At 32.8% G+C, this 18824-nt stretch overlaps 6 protein-coding genes across 6 annotated transcripts; 2 read left to right on the forward strand and 4 right to left on the reverse strand.

Annotated features, from left to right (window-relative positions):
- Window positions 1–543: 543 nt before the first annotated feature.
- On the reverse strand, window positions 544–1112 carry PHYBLDRAFT_62913 (hypothetical protein; the record flags this gene model as incomplete). The annotated part of the gene is made up of 2 exons (XM_018441035.1): window positions 544–920; window positions 1046–1112. The coding sequence occupies 2 exons, from the start codon at window positions 1110–1112 to the stop codon at window positions 544–546; spliced, it is 444 nt and encodes a 147-aa protein (XP_018294943.1).
- A 361-nt stretch (window positions 1113–1473) lies between these two features.
- PHYBLDRAFT_62912 (hypothetical protein) lies at window positions 1474–2438 on the reverse strand (the record flags this gene model as incomplete). The annotated part of the gene is made up of 3 exons (XM_018441034.1): window positions 1474–1897; window positions 2330–2333; window positions 2354–2438. The coding sequence occupies 3 exons, from the start codon at window positions 2436–2438 to the stop codon at window positions 1474–1476; spliced, it is 513 nt and encodes a 170-aa protein (XP_018294944.1).
- A 1573-nt stretch (window positions 2439–4011) lies between these two features.
- Window positions 4012–4468, forward strand: PHYBLDRAFT_142409 (hypothetical protein; the record flags this gene model as incomplete). The annotated part of the gene is made up of 3 exons (XM_018430807.1): window positions 4012–4180; window positions 4252–4314; window positions 4389–4468. 3 exons carry the CDS (start codon window positions 4012–4014, stop codon window positions 4466–4468), a joined length of 312 nt encoding a protein of 103 aa, XP_018294945.1.
- A 2095-nt stretch (window positions 4469–6563) lies between these two features.
- PHYBLDRAFT_165405 (hypothetical protein) lies at window positions 6564–7082 on the reverse strand (the record flags this gene model as incomplete). The annotated part of the gene is made up of 1 exon (XM_018435230.1): window positions 6564–7082. One exon carries the CDS (start codon window positions 7080–7082, stop codon window positions 6564–6566), a length of 519 nt encoding a protein of 172 aa, XP_018294946.1.
- Window positions 7083–14423: 7341 nt separating this feature from the next.
- Window positions 14424–15224, forward strand: PHYBLDRAFT_142413 (hypothetical protein; the record flags this gene model as incomplete). Its single annotated transcript, XM_018430808.1, has 4 exons — window positions 14424–14481; window positions 14551–14756; window positions 14817–14986; window positions 15053–15224. 4 exons carry the CDS (start codon window positions 14424–14426, stop codon window positions 15222–15224), a joined length of 606 nt encoding a protein of 201 aa, XP_018294947.1.
- Window positions 15225–15760: 536 nt separating this feature from the next.
- Window positions 15761–17310, reverse strand: PHYBLDRAFT_165406 (hypothetical protein; the record flags this gene model as incomplete). Its single annotated transcript, XM_018435231.1, has 6 exons — window positions 15761–16032; window positions 16162–16300; window positions 16481–16518; window positions 16681–16763; window positions 16973–17173; window positions 17252–17310. 6 exons carry the CDS (start codon window positions 17308–17310, stop codon window positions 15761–15763), a joined length of 792 nt encoding a protein of 263 aa, XP_018294948.1.
- Between the last annotated feature and the right edge of the window lie 1514 nt (window positions 17311–18824).

Genomic DNA, 18824 nt, shown 5'->3' on the forward strand with positions numbered 1-18824 from the left:
GGTTCAGAATCCAAAGAATTGCTCAAGTATTGAATTTAATTGGATATAAAAGATAACGAAGAGGTGTAATGTTGAACTATACTACTGTGTCAAGATCGAAAATAAATATATTATCCACCTTTAAAGCTCCATATAAAACATATAAAAATAGAACCTTGGTTTCAAAAAACTCTTTTCAATATCCCAAGTCAGATCAACTCACCGAAAGTGCTAAAGAACTATATCCCCGTCATTTTTATTTGACCCCACACATGTGTATAGCTGGTCATGGCACATGGTGCTAAGACGAACTTGTTACATGGTGATATGTATCTGGACTCAATGTTAAACCTCGTCTTGACACCTGAGTAACTACGCCTTTACACATACGTATGTCAGGTCATTTTTCCAGTGTTATTCTATTCAATTCATTCCAATTCATTTCAATTCAATTCAATAAATGGTTCGTTTAATATGGCAAAAATAAAGCAAGGGGATATACTGGTATTGGATACAGTGGAGCAAAAAAAACCAAAAAAAAAACAAATGAATCTCAGTCTTTTTTTAAAAAAAAGTGGCAACTATGCCTTTAATCGCGTTATACAGAGTCAAATCTGTCATTTTTATTATGTAAAAAATGGCAGTTCTGCTACCAAAGTTGTAAAATGTTGCCACTTTCTTAGCCATAGTGCAAGTACCATCGATCTTGACAAATATGTTGTCAAAACTGCCTTGAAATGAGGTGGGTATATATTTTTGTGAGCTGGTGATATAGTTTTCAATTGTTACAAGGTCTGCTCTTGGTATATGAAAAGAGTATTCAGTAGTATTAAAGGTATTTTCTGGATGGGTATAATAAAATTTCGTTTCCTTTGTGAGGGTAGTAATAAGCAGGTCATATACAAGCTTCCCAATTCCTCTTGCAATTAAATAAAGTTCATCTAATATAAAAAAAATGATTCAGAGAAGGTTGGGAGTTGAGTATATATGCTTGGCTGATATATGTTCTTGGACTATTATAAGCAGTTATTTAGTATAAAAAATAGCTAATTCAACATTTGCATACTTACAGGGTTGCCTACTTTGAAGTCTTCCAAAGGTCTTAACCAGACGGAAATGTCATCAAAGTACATGCCATGCCGTCTGTTAGTAGGGCATTTGCCTTTTGTTGCAAAAACAGCAACCAAATAAACTTGTATGGGAACCAATGTGGGCCATATCAGCTACAGCTGGAATATCGCCAGAAGCAAGCAACAGATAGACCTTGGATCTGCAAAGCTCTACTCCATTGCGCTTGACAGCCAAGACATATGCCTCAAGATCTCACAATTCATTGATGATGGGTATAAGAAAGGAGTTCAAATAAGTTGACTTCTTGAGGCCAGGCAAGATTGTCAGTTGAAAAAGGTATTTGTTGGTATATCTAAGTATTTTATTAGTAATTTTCTTTAAAAAAATTGTAATAATAATAAGAAATAGTAATAAATTAATTAATTATCTGATGGATGGGTCTAGGTTGAATATTATGCAATGGATGATGGTATATGAGTTTTTGCCTTTCTTTTCATTGGCAAACCCATTGGTATAAAGCTCAATGGCAATATCATCAGGATTGGAGAACAGACCCTGCTGTACCAACTGCTTATAATTGTCACCATCAAAAATGTTGCTTAGCTGACCAGCTACAGATTCCCGGTTTGCTCTGTAACGGAGGAGTTCTCTTGTGGCTGGATCTGCCAATATTTGAGAAAACATATCCCCAACTGACATTAGCTTCATACTGGTGGCTGGTGTCTGACTTTGCTTGGGATCAGTCTTGTATTGCGGTTTGCTGCAGTCAACACAAGATTTCTGGTTATCATTAATGTCATATAATTGGCAACCACTAGAACAGACATCATACTCATGGCCCTTAACACTTGACTATGACTTGAGCAAAGCATCAACAGTTTTGCCATAACTGATCTTAGCCCTAGGTTCAAAAAAAACAATATCACTACATGTTAGTGATCTGGAATTAAAGTATAAGGTAACAGAAAATATAATATTTTAGCCATCATTATATCATCATGGTCTTGGATGGCAGTGTTTATAAATTGAAAAATGTCTTTATATGCTGCTCTAGCAATTCTATGCTGTAGCATCAATTGAGACAGATGAATACTCATCAACTCGGCCTTTGTAAAAGTATTTGTACTGATTTGGCTGCTGTCATAAATGTGAGCTTCACCCTCGCTGTCCTCAAAATTACATGCGCACTTATATGAAATAGTATTATTAAGCTCCATAGACTCAATAGTATATTGTGTAATACATTATTTAGTAATTGGAAAATAAATAATACACTTACAGCTCTTTTCATTACCTGCATTACTAACAGATTCATCATTATTACTAGTATCATTTTTGACATGGTACATGTCAACATCATTCGGAATAAACTGGTCAATTTCAGTCATTGTTGCTAAATCTCCTTTGTGAATTCTCTTGTGGTTTTGCAGCTTCTGGTAGTTATCAAAAAACAAAACACAATGATCACATTGGTATTGCTATGTAGATATTATATCTGTCTGCTGGCTGACGTTGGAAGAAGACATATTGGTTGGGTTGGTACATATGTAATATATAAAATAAAACTGCAAAGAAAATTTTGGTGCTATTCATTAAATGTAAAAGACATCTTTATATACTCTTTATTTTTTAAGCAAAATTTTTGCTGCTCTTTTTCTTTTTTTCTCTCATAATGATAATATAGTAATGATTACAGTAATGTCAATACTAGGTGAGACACCTGTCAGTAAATAGTTCTCGTGGTTGGAATCATTCTTCTTCATTAATAATTATGATGTAAGTTAAAATACTTCTTGGTTGACAAGGGGGTGTCATTAAAATATTACCAGTGAAACAGACACGTACTCTTTACTTGTGAGCGATTAGATATTCTTTGGGCTTTATAAAGAGATATATATATATTTAGGATAATTAACGACCAAATACTTTATGTTTTTTTTTAAATAAATTATCAATTACTCTCTAATACCAAAAGTAAAGAAAACAGCCTTCTAATAATTAACAGTTAAAAAAAATAGTACTGTCTAAATGCATTGGTAGAAAAGACATATTTATATTATCTGTGTTGTACTAAAAGTATTTTTGAGATAGTAAAAATATATTTAGCTAATAGCATTATTTTCTTGTTTATGTATAAAACTTAAAAAAATAGATATAGATAATGAGTGCTATAGTCTGATACTGTTTTACTGACATCATCAAGATAAACGTTACTGATCGAAAGGGGTGTTGATTGAAAGTGTTAATGTGAGTGAAAGCACACCTTTTTCAAAAATGTACACTTTTAATCAAAAATGCCCCTTGGTAAATAATAGTAATGACAGTTAAAATTATTTTTACCTTCCATGACAACATCAATCAAAACATGTTTTAGTCAATAATGCTAATAAGTATAATATGGACTTGGGTATCTTAACATTTACTTTAATGTTGATAAAAAGGGGTTAATTAACTATATGATGTTCAAATGTTATATAGCTACTGTAGAGTATATTTAAAGTTATTATTTTAACTGGTACAAATTTAACCATTGAGAACTTTAACAAAATTGCATACTATATCTGCAATATGTATAAAGTTATATTATGATATTATATACTTTAAAACATTTAATATGTAGACAGTGCAAAGTATGAACATCTATACATATAATATTGATTTAAAGTCTAATTCATTTTATCTTTATATTTCTTACAGTTTTATTGTGTTGACATAAAAAGACTGTGTCATGTTCACATGAGCTACTGTAGACAGGTGCAGACAGGTACATACAAGTGCATAAGCATCCCTTCTTCTATATGTTTTGTTTATACATATGTCTGTATCTTTTTCATATAAATAGCTATCAATTTCTTGTAATAAATCGTTGCCTTTCTCAAACTCAAATCGCTCTTATTTTGCTTGTTCAAACTATCAGCTTTTCTTTTCAACTCACTGCTTATAGCTAAAAAAAACTTAAACATGTCCAATATTAACATAACTCTTCTCAAGTCAATTCAAAAGTTTGAGATTGATCTTGCTGAAATCAAACAAACATTACACAAGCTTCAAAGCCAATTCAGCAATCAATTTGCGCCAGCAGTCAGTGCGGAAGATCAAGCTACAATGCAACAAAGCATTATTGAGCAGAGTTATAAGATATATATATTCTGTACTTAGATGTTTATTTATTTTATTAATATTGTGATACATTTTTTGTAGCTCTTGAGCACATTCCTGAGTCTGTGAAAAGAGCCCAGCTCACAGAGTACCCTGATCAGCTTGGTAAGTGAGTGATCAATACTGGCAGTGAGTTCAAAGGAAAAAACAAAGCACAAAAATACAATCTGTTGCTTCAGATTCTTCACAAGCAGGACTGAAAGGCGCACTGCAAAGACGTTCCGCAAGGGCAGTCTTTGCCCCTATTAGTCCCTCTTAGAGACCATGATTTGATAGTAAAAATACTGCATCTCAAAACATTAAATCATATGGTAAAGCATGATATCATTGACAAAGATTATTCTGCGGCCTCAAAATAATGGAAGAATATTCCAGAGAAAAACAGGGAATAGTATATGATATACTTGGAGAGGTTGGCAAAGAATGATGAATTGCACATCTACCAATGTAAAACAATGTGATATGCAAGAAGTCTTCTCCGAGAAAGCTTCAAGAGCAACAATTGGATGCACAAGAGAAGAATGATAGAGAAGAACAAAGTAAGTTCATCAATTAACAAATCTATATATTGTCAACTTTAATTAACATCATTTTCTTTTATTTTGCTATAAATACAGCAAAACATAAGTGATTCTTTGCTTTCTTCTCCTGATATGTCAGAAACTGGTGATGTTGAGCTGCCTGTAATGACATATGTACTGTAAATTATCATTGTTGCTTTTTCTCATATGCTGTTAATACAAAACTAATATAAACTTCTTACTCTTTTATGTAGGTCTTCTCCACCCACAGCAAGTGTCAAGCCTGCTCGCAAGAGAAGCAGAAGACTGTAGTTTGGCTGCTGTGATTGGCTGAGTTTGATTTTTTTAGTCTGTCTTTAGTGCATTTTTTTTCTTATCTTGTCATTTGTCTTTTTACGTTTTTTTTCGTTTTTCTTTCATATAAAAAATTTATTGATCTCTTTCAAATAATTGCTATTGTTGTGATTACAAGAATTTGAAGCTAATGTACAGCATCTATATTCCATTACATTTAAATATAAAAGGAAATAGTATATAGCCTTTTTTTTAGAAAAAAATTAATAGTAATATTTTTGTACTGATATATTATACTTGGGAGACGTTCTATTAATTGTAAGTATACTGAGTAGAATAGACACTTTGAGCTTTCTAACAAGATGCTCATTCTGGTTGTATCAATTAGATTTGAATTAGCTGTATGTTACATGACTTGAATCTTTGCTCAAGTTTGTTTTCTTCTACAATAATAACTTTCTATAGTGCTCATGTTTTATTGCTTTTCTTATATGTAGATCTTAAATATTAATACATTCTTTAATATATATATATATATATTAGAGTAAATGCTTGTTTTACTGAACAAGCAAGTATATTATATAAAGGTAAGCATTATAATAATATTATATCTATTTATTTATTTTAAGTTTTTTCTCTAATATTGATATATTTGTAGAAATTAGTAAAACATAATAAGTGCTATCTAAGATATATTAGAATACCCAAAGTTTATGAAATACAATTTGAATAGTAGTGTTTTACTGCATATGTTTTGCAGTAGCTAAACAGAACCATTTTTTATTGCAAGTGGCCAATGGAATTGTTTTTTCCTTATTATTATTACTATTATTATTATTATTATTATTATTATTATTATTATCATCATTTTCATTTAATAAAACATGTATTAAAATAAAGATTCAATTCAATTATGCCCGATTCAATACTGTATAATAAAAAACAGATCATTCTGTTCAAGCTGCAAAGAAAAAACAAGAGGTTGTGCTGGAACTGAAAGCAATAGAATAAAAGAAAGAATGTAATAAAGGAATGGAAGGACGCTTGATTTTTTTTTGAAAAAATGGTAAAAGTATCTGATTTGGCTTTTTATATAATAGATAACTGCCATTTTATGATATGAAAAAATGGTAAGCATGCCTGTTTTGGTCTTATACAGAGTCATAACTACCATTTTCTATTAAGTAAAAAATGGCAGTTATGTTACCAAAGTAGTAATATGTTACTATTTTCTCCACTGTAGTGCATAAACTGCTGTTAAATCTGTAATTTGTTTTTGTCAATTCAATATAAAACATGCATATATCACTATAGAAAACCATCTCGGCTTAGACCAAAGTCTATATCAAGTAAGGCGTTCTATATTCCGATATACTCGGTTTTCTCTTTTTTCTTGTGTGACTTTATTTTGGTTTTATTTGTATAAAAAAACATGAAGCATAGAGAACAGAAAACATAGAGAAGTAGGCATGTAAATATAATTACGTAAATAAGTAAAAAATAAAAGCATAAAGAATAGTATAAAATAATTAGCATAATTTACATAAATTTTGCCCACAAAGGAGAATGATAACTGGTCAAAGATATGTATCTTCCTGAATCCAGCACTGGCATAGTTGAAAAGATGTTGTCAATGAGAGTATTCTGGCTTGTTGTTGATTGAATAGTGTTAGGGAGCGTAGTAGTCATATTTCTGTTATTCATAAATTGAAGTAACGTCATTTTCTTGATCGATTCTTTTGTGAAATCAACATTAAAGTCACCAGCAATGGTTATATGCATATACGTATGACTAACAACAAATTCTAGTGCTTCCATCAAGGTATTTAGCTGGCATAGTGGGGATACATATATGCTGCAATATAAGCTGCTGCTTAATATAAATAATGATATGCTTGTTGATCCACCTGCTTCATCAATGGACATTCTGGAACTGGTTGTATAAACCAAAGAATCGTCGTTTGAGTTGTTCGTACTAGGTAAAAGAGAGCTACGAATATAGCAGCAAGAACCAGAAACTTGTGCATTGGTTGAATGGCTATCTATGCGAGATATCATGGTGAAGTTTGGAATATCATATTCTTCATTATTAGGCAGTGTCCAAGTTTCATTGCAAAGAATAATATCAGATGTTAAGTATACTTGATTGCTGGTTATCTGGTTTATATGTGCCCTCAAGCTTTGCACATTATGTGAAATTAGCTGTATATAATCACTTCTTTCTTCCTTTTGTAGTTGACTAAATGATAATCCCAACTGTATTGTCTGCTGTCTAATGAGCTCATTTTTCAATTGATTGTTTCGATCTTCTGCTATTGGTCCAGGCAGAACAAATCTGTTACCCTTGCATATTAACTTTAAACCTTCTGCAGAAGTAGCTCTAGAACATGCAACATATAGGAGTGATCGAGACATTCTGTGTGATCCATGGTCAAATACAACAACTGATTTATATGTGCCTCCCTGTGACTTGTGTACAGTGAGTGCTTCAGCTGGAACAATTGGGAATTGTGTACGGGTTAGATGTATCTGACTTTTGATATTTCTGCAAATTATGTTACAGTGTGGTTCTATCATTGTCAGATCGTCTGAAATCCCAAGACTACATCGAATTCTTTGTTGCTGTCTCCTCAACTGCTTCCCACTTCTTTCATCATCAAACCTAATCCACAATCTTAATGGCTTTCTTAAAACTGTAGAAGTAGATGTTTCAGAGGCAGTGCTGTCTGGTACAATATTTTGGTCATAATCAATCCTCTCCAAGATTCCAGTTGCACCATTGACAAGTCCATCTGCTGTATCTAGGTTTGCAGTCATCATATATTTTCCACTTATTTTTAGCAAAAGCGTTTTTATCAGACCCTGAACATCGGATTGCTTTGCATGATCATCGGCAGAATGTATGAGTCTTTGAATAGCAGTGCTATCCCTGCAATGTCCAGTTACTCGGTCAAAGGATTTGGAGATTGCACCTTCAGTATTTAAGCTGGTAAGTATGTGTTGGTTTGTTTGCTGAACGTATGCATTTGTGTTAAACAGATATATCGGCTTTTGGTTACTGCTTTCAGATAAATTGTTTTCTTGAGCTACAAGGCTTGAAGGTAATGTTCTTCTGCCAGTACTAATTTCCATTGCATCTTCAGGAGTTATTGAAGCCACTCGACTTTGGAGGATATGAATATTGCCTTCAGTCATTGACCCAATTGCCATGTTGTTTAAGGCTACTGCAAATGGAACATTGTCTCTTTGTCGCATTATCTCCGTTAATTTATGAACTTTAAACAAATCCCAGATCTTGTACCCAAATAAGGATACAAATGGATTTGTATCTCTTGCATGGCTGGTGCTGTAAAGTGATGTGTCCCCAACTGGTGGAAGTTGTAGGAAGTCACCAAATACAATAACTGATTTTCCACCAAAAGGAACTGATCTATCAAAAATATCTCGAAGTCTTCGATCAACCCATCCAAATAGTGTCTCTCCTACCATACTGATTTCGTCAATAATAACCACTTTCAGGTCTGCAAGTGCAACACCCATTGAATGGGAGACGTCAGATGAGAGTGAGGAAAGACCTTCTCTTCCACGTTGTGTGACAGGAAGATGGAAGGCATTGTGCAAAGTTTGAGCAGATATGTTGAAAGCAGCCTTTCCCGTTGGAGCACAAAGAAGTACGGATGGTGTGCTCATATCTCTTTCTCTTGTTTTGTCAAACTCATGGACAAGACTTTGATAAAGTACTTTTATCAATAGACTTTTTCCAGTGCCGGCTCCTCCCGTTACAAAATGATAAAACAGTGTATGTTGTTGATCAGATATAGAGCTGTTGCTGTTACGAATATGATCAGTAACATGGTACAAGTATTGTCTCTGCTGCAAGTTCAGCATTGATAAAAGCTCTTGATATTCAGTATTATTTAACCACTTTGGAATATTGATTTTTTCAAGGTAGGTTAATCGATTGTTCTGTGTAGCTCCATTTGGATTTAATTCGATTGTTAAATCTGTTGTTCTGTGATACTCTCCTTCTTCATTGTCATCAATATCTAGTGTGTAACGTCTGAAATTGTTTTCAGCAATAGGTGGGGCTAGGGTATCTGTGTTTCCAATGGGTTCATCTTCTCTTTCTGTATCCATGTTACTATGTTCAAGTGAAGCCATTTCAAAATAACCTTCTAGTACATCATCGTTAACCTGACAAAATTCTTTTTTTGCTAGCAGAATAGTCTCAAAATTCTCTAGAAAAACTTCCTCGCAGTTGATACTTAAAAGGTCTTCTTCATTTCTCCAACTTTTGAACAGCATCAATAAGCAACGAAAGTACTCGTCAGCATCTTGATCAATATTAAACTTGTAGTAACGTAGGACACGCGGCTTAGTTCTTTTTCTAATGTAGCCTTGGTTTTCCAAAAGACAATACACTTGGCCTGGCTCTCCATAAAGTGTGTTTTTGTTATTATTCTGTTGAATATGGTCTTCTTGGTCTTCTATGGGCTCATAATAAGTATCATCATTTATGTCATTGTGATCGATATAATTAGTTGCAGTATTTCTTGATGGTTGCTTTTTTGAAAACTCAAAATAAGCAGCAAACTGTGCCAAGGTCAAATTCTCCAAATCTTGGGGCCTACAAATGTAATGCTCAATTAATCCTGGTTCAAAGCAGCTGGTAGAATTGGGATCCATTGCTACAAGTTCAGATTGCTTCTTTAATATGTGAAGTCAGTTTTCTGGTCTGCTTGTTGGTATAAATACTGTAGCTGTGCTCGCTTCTGACATTCGAATTCGTAGTAAGTTGTATGCTGCTTCTTGAGCAGATATCTCACTAGCATTGTAATAGGTCACAGCAAGTGATCTCATCATATTAAAAGGTGTCAAGCTACTGTCATCTTTGTGCTTATTGTAAATTTCTTCAAGCGTCTTACTTAAGCCTCTATCAGCCTTGTTTATATAGTCAACTACATATGCGCAGCAAGCATATGGATCGAGAATGAATTGAATATCCATATTTGATCTGAACATACTGAAAATTTTTTCGTTATAATTATTTATCATGACTTCGTTCAGTTGTCGTTTTATTATGATTTTATTCATTTTAAGAGTATTGTGGATAGACAGTATGTATTCATCAATAGATGTGATATCAACAGCTATTAAGAAACCATCAAAACTCATGGCTGACGTTTGAAGAGCTTCATAATATTCTTGGAGATATCCTTTGATGCGAGTCATATTTTGCTTTAATTTGGTAATCGTAGTTTCTGATAGACCTTCGTTTTCAGTTATTGGGCATAATATCCGAGTTCTGTCCATAGGATAAAATGGAATATTAAATCTGCAAATTGTAATATTGTTTCTTTTTCTTTGGCAAGTAGATATGTGCATATGACATTGCCTTTTCAGCGATTCTTTCCAGGTGTCCTCATTACAGCGATATTCCTGTTGATGATGCGGTATTTCACCCCATTGTCTCTTACAAGTAATCATACTATCAACAAATTCACAGATTTTTCTTTTCATATCCTTATGAACAGATTCGTCTGTCTGTTGGTCAGGTTCGTACTTTGGAGCGCCCTCAAGCCATACAAGCATATGAACATGAGGCAAGCCTCTATGCTGGAATTCTATTCGGAAGTAATATTCATTAATGGAATGATTTCCAAAAGGCCCATATGGTGCTTTCCATGTTTTCTTCAGCTGTCTAAATCGATAGTCAAAGTATTGTACACATGTTATTGGGTCTTGCTGAATCAGTTTGGCTTTTTCATCATATGTCATTTGCTCCGCCTGTTCTTCTGTAATAGCAACTCCATCAGTTACAAGTTTTAATATGCATAATAGCTCAGACCAACTTGCTTCTGCTGCAGATAGAGTTACAAAAATTGTTGGGATACCAAATTGTCTAACCATTGCCAAAAGATTTTTCTTCTCGTTTTTCCAATATTCTGCAGTAGAACGGATACCACTAAATGTCTTATAAGCCTGGTCTTTACTGAGCAATCCATCAATACTGTCATTATTTAAGAAGTTGGATGCAACGTATGGTACATTGTTGGAAAGTTTTGTTTTCTTCCGAACTGTATTTAGGTTATTGCACATTCTGATTATTTGATTTTTTCTGTCCATATACAGTATATACTCTACTCTTTGTGCTGCTCTACGATCGAATCTCCTTGCAATGGACTTTGTCAGGAAAGAGTATGTCAGAGTATCAGTAGATAATTGCTGGCCACAGAAGATTTGAGGAAAAGCCAAAAAGTCGCTGTCTTTATCAGTCAAAATAGATAAAGGGATTCTTCCATCTCCAGGCGAAAGTCTGAGAGCTTCATGATCTGAAACTATAGCCATTTCCTGCTCACTAGAGTTTATTGATTCGTGTTCGGTACTACTTTCTTCATTTCCTTCAAAGTCTTCAACCCTATCAACCTCTTCTACGTTTTCAGTATCATTATTGGCAACCTCTTGTACCCAATTATCACTCAAGGAGATATTATACTCTTGATAGAGTGTTGTTGACTGTAGAAATAGTGCTGCTCTCCAAACTTTAGCGGGACTTATATTTCCTCTGATATAGTCTTTGATATAACGCATCCTACGAGCTAAACTCAAGTGAATTGTATTTGAGTCATCAAGATTACGAGGAAGTAATGAAACCGTTGTATCAACATTAACAGGTACGTTGATAATACCGCCTTTACTTCTATACTGCCCAGTTAGTCCTTTGTGTATCCATATAGACTGGAAAACGTGTCGAGGTGCAACAAGTCTTTCTTCTAATCTTGTCAGGTCGTCTAGACAAACGACATGATCAGGAAAGTGGAGACCATTAGAGAGAGCAAGAGTTGGAAGTGTTTTTTTCTTAAGTGATGTTTTACAGGTAGGACATAGTGGAATATTGTCTATAATATCTTCACCAACGAAAGTGCTTGGTATCTTATGATTGTCAATTGCCCAAAAAGTTTTCTCAACAATATCTTGTGAACAACCTCAATTGCCTGTAAGAGCGGTTCTTTTTACTGAAGATATATCTTTTTGAAAGAAAAGGCCTCCACAACATCCACATATGCATGTAGGACCCTCTCTGATTGTTGATTCATACTTTCTTTGTATACTACTCCAATTATTTGTGCCAACGTCATTCAGTCTACGCCTTCTTACTACTCGCTCATTCTCTTCAATAGCTCTACTTTGTCTACTACGTCTATGCTCGCGCATATATTCTGCTCGAGAATTATGGTTCTCCTCTTCTGTCTCTGCCGCTTCTGTCTCCACTACTTCTGTTCCCACTACTTCTGCTTGAATTACTTGTGCTCTCACTACTTCTGCCTGAACTACTTCTATTTCAGCTGTAAGTCGGCATCTGCGTTGATACTCCCGCATATATTCTGCATGAGAATTACTAATATTCTCTGCTTCTACTGTTGCTATCACTTCCATTTCTGCAGTTCGCAGGCGATTCCACCGATACTCTCACATATACTCTGCTTGAGACATTGAATTCCGTTGTTGTGTTTCTGTTTCTGATGTTTCCACTTGCAATGATTGCCAACGATTACGCTGGTATTCTCTCATGTATCTTCGTCTTCTTTCAGCCCTTTCTTCAGGGGTAACAGTGTGTCTAGGCATTTTGTACTTTATAATAATATAATATAAGAGTAAAAGTAAGAGTAAGAAGAAAGTATAATATGCTTAGTAAGCTATAAAGAAGAATCAAAAGCGTCACGTGGTTAAAGTGTTTACATTTTTACTAGTAAAATTCTTACAAACTTTCACTGCTTAAAATTGTAATAAACTCCGCATACAAAATTGTTACAAAATCATTGTTTACATTGTTACGGATTACCCCTTTTTCTTAGGCTTTCTAACTCCGTAAACTCCATATAGAACGCCAAAAAGTTGCTGTAAATTTCAAAAAAAAAAGTAACTTTTAATAAAAATCTACAACTTTGTTTAAACTCCTATCACCTTACCAAATATAGTGTACTTTGAGCTTTTTATTGTTTTGAAATATAATTCAAATATATTTCTTTAATTTCTAATTGAGAAAGTCATTTTAGATAAATATTATATACTAGATTACTTACAGATTACAAAGTTGAATAAAGAATAAACATTGTCTTCAAGATTACTTACATTTTTAATTTGAACTTTAAGAAGTCTTTGCTATTAAAATGAAATGACTGTGATTGCTTTTTAATCTGATAATTACTTTTTTATTTTATATCTTTTTTTTTATTTCTTTTTATTTTTTATTTACAGAAGTCTAAATTATTAAAGACGTCTAAAAAAAACATACTGAATTGCAATTAACACTAGTATTTGTTGTATTTGACAGTCATATAAATTTTTATAAAACAAGTCCTATCAAAAACACAGTATTAATCTCAGAAGCCAATGATAAATACAGATCTGAGAATAAAGACGCCTTATAAAAAGGGTGTAACTGTCATAGTTAGAAGACCATCTTAACCAATACCAACTTTCTCTTTTTCTTTTTCAATAAAACCACTATACAAAGTCTCACTTTATTTCTTTGTCTCTTTTCTAAAATTAAACCCAAATATAACAGTATTAATAGAATATAAGTCCATAAAGTTTGCAAAAAAAATTTTAAAAGAATTGATAGAAAAATAGCTATATCATATACTGTTTGATATAAAAAATCAATTAATCAATATATATGTCTTTATCAATATTATAGTACTTAGTAAATAGTCTTTTCTTTAGATAAAAAGCTTAAAAAATATAACTTAAAAATAGAATGTATATTATTTAGTAATTTAAGCTTAAACAGTTATTAAATATCATAAAAGTTAATACTTTTTCTTTTAATACTTCTTTATATTCAACTTCTATTATTTTGATTAATAAAAACTATAAAATTTCAATATAAAGCTCTGAATTTTTTGACATAATTATAAGAATAGAGTTATCTAAAAAAAGCTATATATTTGTTATATTTACTATGTTTGATTGAATTAGATGCAAAAATAATATTAAATGTCATTAATCATATTTGACTTAATCTAAAATTATATAAATAGCATCTGTTCAAAAGTAAGGCTGATAGGCTAATATGTGACATATTATTGATCTAAAAGAAAGTTGCAGATTTGGGGTTTAAAGCCTGTTATTTCTTATAAGATGCTCTTGAGATGGTTTATTGATATAGACACTAAACATCATATATAGTGATTTACAAAATCCAAAAAAGGTTATTTCATTTTAAAGTCCGTATATTTAACCCCTGCTAAAGATGAGGGCTAAATCTTTCTAATACCTATATATGGTAATAAACATCAGTTACTATTGGCACTTTGTATGAGAATTGTTTTATTTTACTACTTTTTTCTATTATTCATTCCCTTGTTCCTTTTATATTTCTATTTATTTTAAAAAATGCCAAATACCAATCGTCTATTTGTTTCCATCAACACCACTCAACCTGGAATGCGTGGTAGATATCCTTCTTAGTCCACCCATATTGAAAGCATCATTGAGACAAATGGGGACCTGACTGTCTCAGACAATGAACCGATTAGAAATGGCAAAGAAGAAGACAATGAGAATGTAGAAGATATAGATGAAGTGGAAAACTCTGAGGAAGTCCAAGCATTGGAGGATACTGACAGTGTACAAGATTCCTCTGCTTCATCAACCAAAATCAGCTGGGATGAAGATACTACAGCATTGCTTTTAAAAGTTGCCTTGGGCACTGATGTCTACGATGAGGTCTGATATGCAAATGGATGCAAGAGAAAAGTTAGCCATATTCGGATGTCCTTCTTGGAGACTTTCAAGAATGGTAACAACTTTAGCAGCCTGCTAGCTTCTTTTAAAGCGAATGTGGACTCCAACAAGTGCAATAACAAGTTCAAAGCAATGAAAAAGGCTTTTAAAAAAGAAGCTGATAGGACATATCTCCAAACTGGTTGTGACCATAGGTTCTGTCCATCACTTTAGTATGAGAAAATGCGAGAGATCACTTTGAACAATGTTGTATACTTCGTTTCAAACTTTCTTTCAAGTGGCACAATCACCCAAGCAGTCACAGTCACTAGCATCTCTTCAAGCAGAAGAATAACTAGAGAATACCTTGCAACATCACAGCCTCTGGAAATCATTAATGAAGGTTTAGTAGTTGATAAAAGCCATGTTGCAAGAAGCCCAGACCCTGTGGCCTTTTCTGTGTCAACTTGACAGACTCAAACATCTGGTATTGATTGGTATGATACTATCTTGGAGCTCATAAGCTCAAATTATGACAAGGTCATGGAAGATTCAAGAGTATCAATACACAAGTTTACTGAGACCTTCCTTGGTACCTGCAACAAACAGGCTGAAAAGAAGAGAAGAGTCAAGATGACCTAGAGAAGAAGTGAAACAGAGTTTAAAATGCTTAAAGTGCAGATGGAAAGAAGCAATAGAGAAGAGCAGAGAGAGAAAGAACATATGGAGAGAAATAAGATGAGGAAGCAGAGAGATGAGATGAGAAAGGAGAGAGAAGCTGCAGAAAGAGCGGCTGATAAAGAAAAAGAAACAGATGAGAGAATGCATTTCTTTTGGAGCAACAATGCATGACACATCTCTTGTCAATTGCTGTTTAGCAAAATGAGAAAAGAAGCTGTACCCAGTGCAATGCCGATGGTAATGCTTAAAATAAATATTATATATTTTCATCAATTTATACTAGAAAACTGAAAATAAGGCAAACAATATTTTGGAAAGTATGTACTTTACAAGCTGTACATAACTTCATTTCTTTTTATTTTTCCATGCTCTTTCAGCTGCCTCAAACAATTATTGAGGCTTAATTCAGTGGGAAAGTCGTTCGAAATAAAATGTTGGGAAACATCAGTATCATTCAGTGGCCCAACTGATAAAGATATCTCATCATTTACATAGATATCTAGGAATCTATAAATATCTGCATCATCCTTTGGGTTTGCAGTAATATAGTCTCCATTATCAATATACAGATTGTGTAGAATACAACAAGACGTGATAACTATTATCATATTCTTTGTATTGATTAGATATAAATGCTTATACATAAACATCCATCAAGATATCAGGAGAGAAAAGGTATTTTCAATTTTTTGTCTCGTAGAATATTTCATTTTATTATACTTCTTACAAGCTGCTATCACTTCTCTCGTTTCTGTGATTACTCTTTCTGGTCTTGCTACTCGTGTTGCTCTTGTTACTCTCCTTTCTCTTCTTCCTTGTGTTGCTTGTAGAAGGGTAGTGCCTCTGCTAGAAAACAGAGTCATGAGCTAAAGAAGAAGAGAATATGCAGAATCTGTAAATAAACATTAAACATATGCAATGAGATATAATAATATGAAATTAATGTGGAGACCATTTAATATTAAACTTTATATACCTCCAATAATATAAGTCTCACCAAGACACTATATTCTTTCTTCATCTCGGATGACCATGTCCTCATATACCTGACCTAGTTTAAAGACTCTAGCATCACAAAAGCTTCCTGAAGAGATCAAGTTAGAAGATAAGTATTATATTATATGATCAAATTAAATACATGTATTATCTGGCACACCAACAGAAATACACAAAAATTTCTTTTCATGATCGCATATAGCTATCAGACTCATACATGTATTATACTTATGATCAAAGTATCAATCACCATCTATGCTTGGCTTTTGAATTTGTATAAGCTTGTCATCAATGGCTCCAACAACATCCTTCAAATGATTAAGATCTGTATTACTTGTGTGAGAAGCAAAGCCATTAGCAATTTCCCTTTGCTTCTCAATCATAGATGACTATACAATAGTCTTGCTGAGCATGTCTTTTCCTATGGTATTGCTAAAACATATTGTAAACTTGCTATAAGACCCATGACTAACATCAAGTATTGCTTTAGCAACTTGGTAACCAAAATGAGTATTGGCAAATCTCTACAAAACAACAGCTACCTGCTGGAAACACTGCAGACATTATCTTGCTCACGATCAGACCTTGCATATGCTGCAGTATTTCTGAGGGCGTTCACAAGTATCTCAAATGTTGATTTGATGATGTGATAATGAGCCGTGAAGCTATGCTCTCCAGTCTTTTCATCCATCAAGTTGAGGCAATCAATTGTCCACCAGCAATATGTTTCTTGATCTGCATGTCTATGAGTTAGAGGTCATTCTTGAATCATAGATACACCTCCAATGTAGATCAAAAAGAAAATATCTTGGTTGATTAACCTCATTGATTTTAAGATCTTGTTCATGTGAAACTTATTGATAGCTGGAAAAAATGTCATTATATATTTATCTTCTTCATTGTCAATATTTTGCTTAAGAGATAATATAATCTTGATTTATTTAGCATTTTCATATCTAACGCCTTTGGATTTAACGTCTTTGGATTCTTTAACATTATATTCCTTACCATCAGTTACTTTTTTTATATAAATTGCTTATGACTTTCAGCAGATTACTTAACAAGAAGTTTAACTACTTCCATCTTTTCGTTAGACAAATGTTTATATGAATGGTTTGAGCTTGTTAAGAACATTGTTCAGAGTAATAAATATTTATATGTATAATAGTAAAAGCAAATAAAAAAGCTTTGATTCATTATCCTTTCAAAGAAAATAGATCAGTAGTATAGTATTGATTATAACACCAATTAAAAATTATATGAAGATCACCTATGTTTGGTAATTAACACTATCATATATAAAGTGATTAGTATCTATATCAATATGCAATTCTATATCAATAATGCACTCCAAAAGCACCTATAGTATATTCTTATATTCTAAGTTTCAAGCTCTTAGTTATACCCACTGACAAGTAGTTCCATGTTAAATACATGACATGCGTTTTGGTATGGGAAACTTATTCCCCGAAGTCCAAACAATCTTTTGGGAGAGTGTATTAATACATTGGTTCAATACAATATATATCATCACTTCATCCGAAATAAAATAAACACAACACAAAAGTAATTTCGATTTATGTGTGCGTCCATATGTGCGCAAAGTGTGCACAATATGTTTACAAAAACAAATTGTATTGTGTATGCGTCCGTATGCACCAAACATATTTTGTTAGTATATATAAATAAATACTTAAATGTTTTAGATTTACTAAACTGCCCCTTTTACTCAATTTCACATCTAATATTTGTAATTAAATTTATAAAATGATTAGAATTGTCAATTATTTAATGTTGCACCAAACGTTTTTTGTTGCTTTTGTATTTTTCTATGTGCTCTAATTTCATTACTTATTCTAAACACATAAAAATAAGCATACAGTTCAAAGAGATACAAATATATATATTTATATTTTAATAAACTTAAAAATAAGATCTAAGTTATATTGTTGTGAGCCCTAAGTCAGCAACTATGAGTAATGAATTAGAATTAGGATTCATTTCCAATGCTTTTCAATCAGAAGTAACTACTTTAATTACAGGCATTGAGTGAGCAAAAGTGAGCAAAGGAGGAGCACTACTCAGCAAGATACTACAGTAAAAAGAACTTTATACAGAAGCTAAGATATTATAGTATTTCATAAAATAGTATAAATATTACCAACATTATTGTGAACAGACATTATCTTTTATTTTCTTCAAAAGTTCTCTATTTCCTTTTTACCCTTTCAGCCAAGCACTGACTTTCTCTGACTGAGTTAATTCTAATTTATTTTAACATATTTGTTTTTTAAGTTTTTAATAGTAATATATAGTGTTCTGGATAGTTATAAAAATTATTCTTCTGTCCTAATTTTGAAATGATTCATAGTAAAACCATCTCGGCTTAGACCG

This window comes from Phycomyces blakesleeanus (genome assembly GCF_001638985.1).
Source record: "Phycomyces blakesleeanus NRRL 1555(-) unplaced genomic scaffold PHYBLscaffold_5, whole genome shotgun sequence".
Lineage (NCBI taxonomy): Eukaryota > Fungi > Mucoromycota > Mucoromycetes > Mucorales > Phycomycetaceae > Phycomyces > Phycomyces blakesleeanus.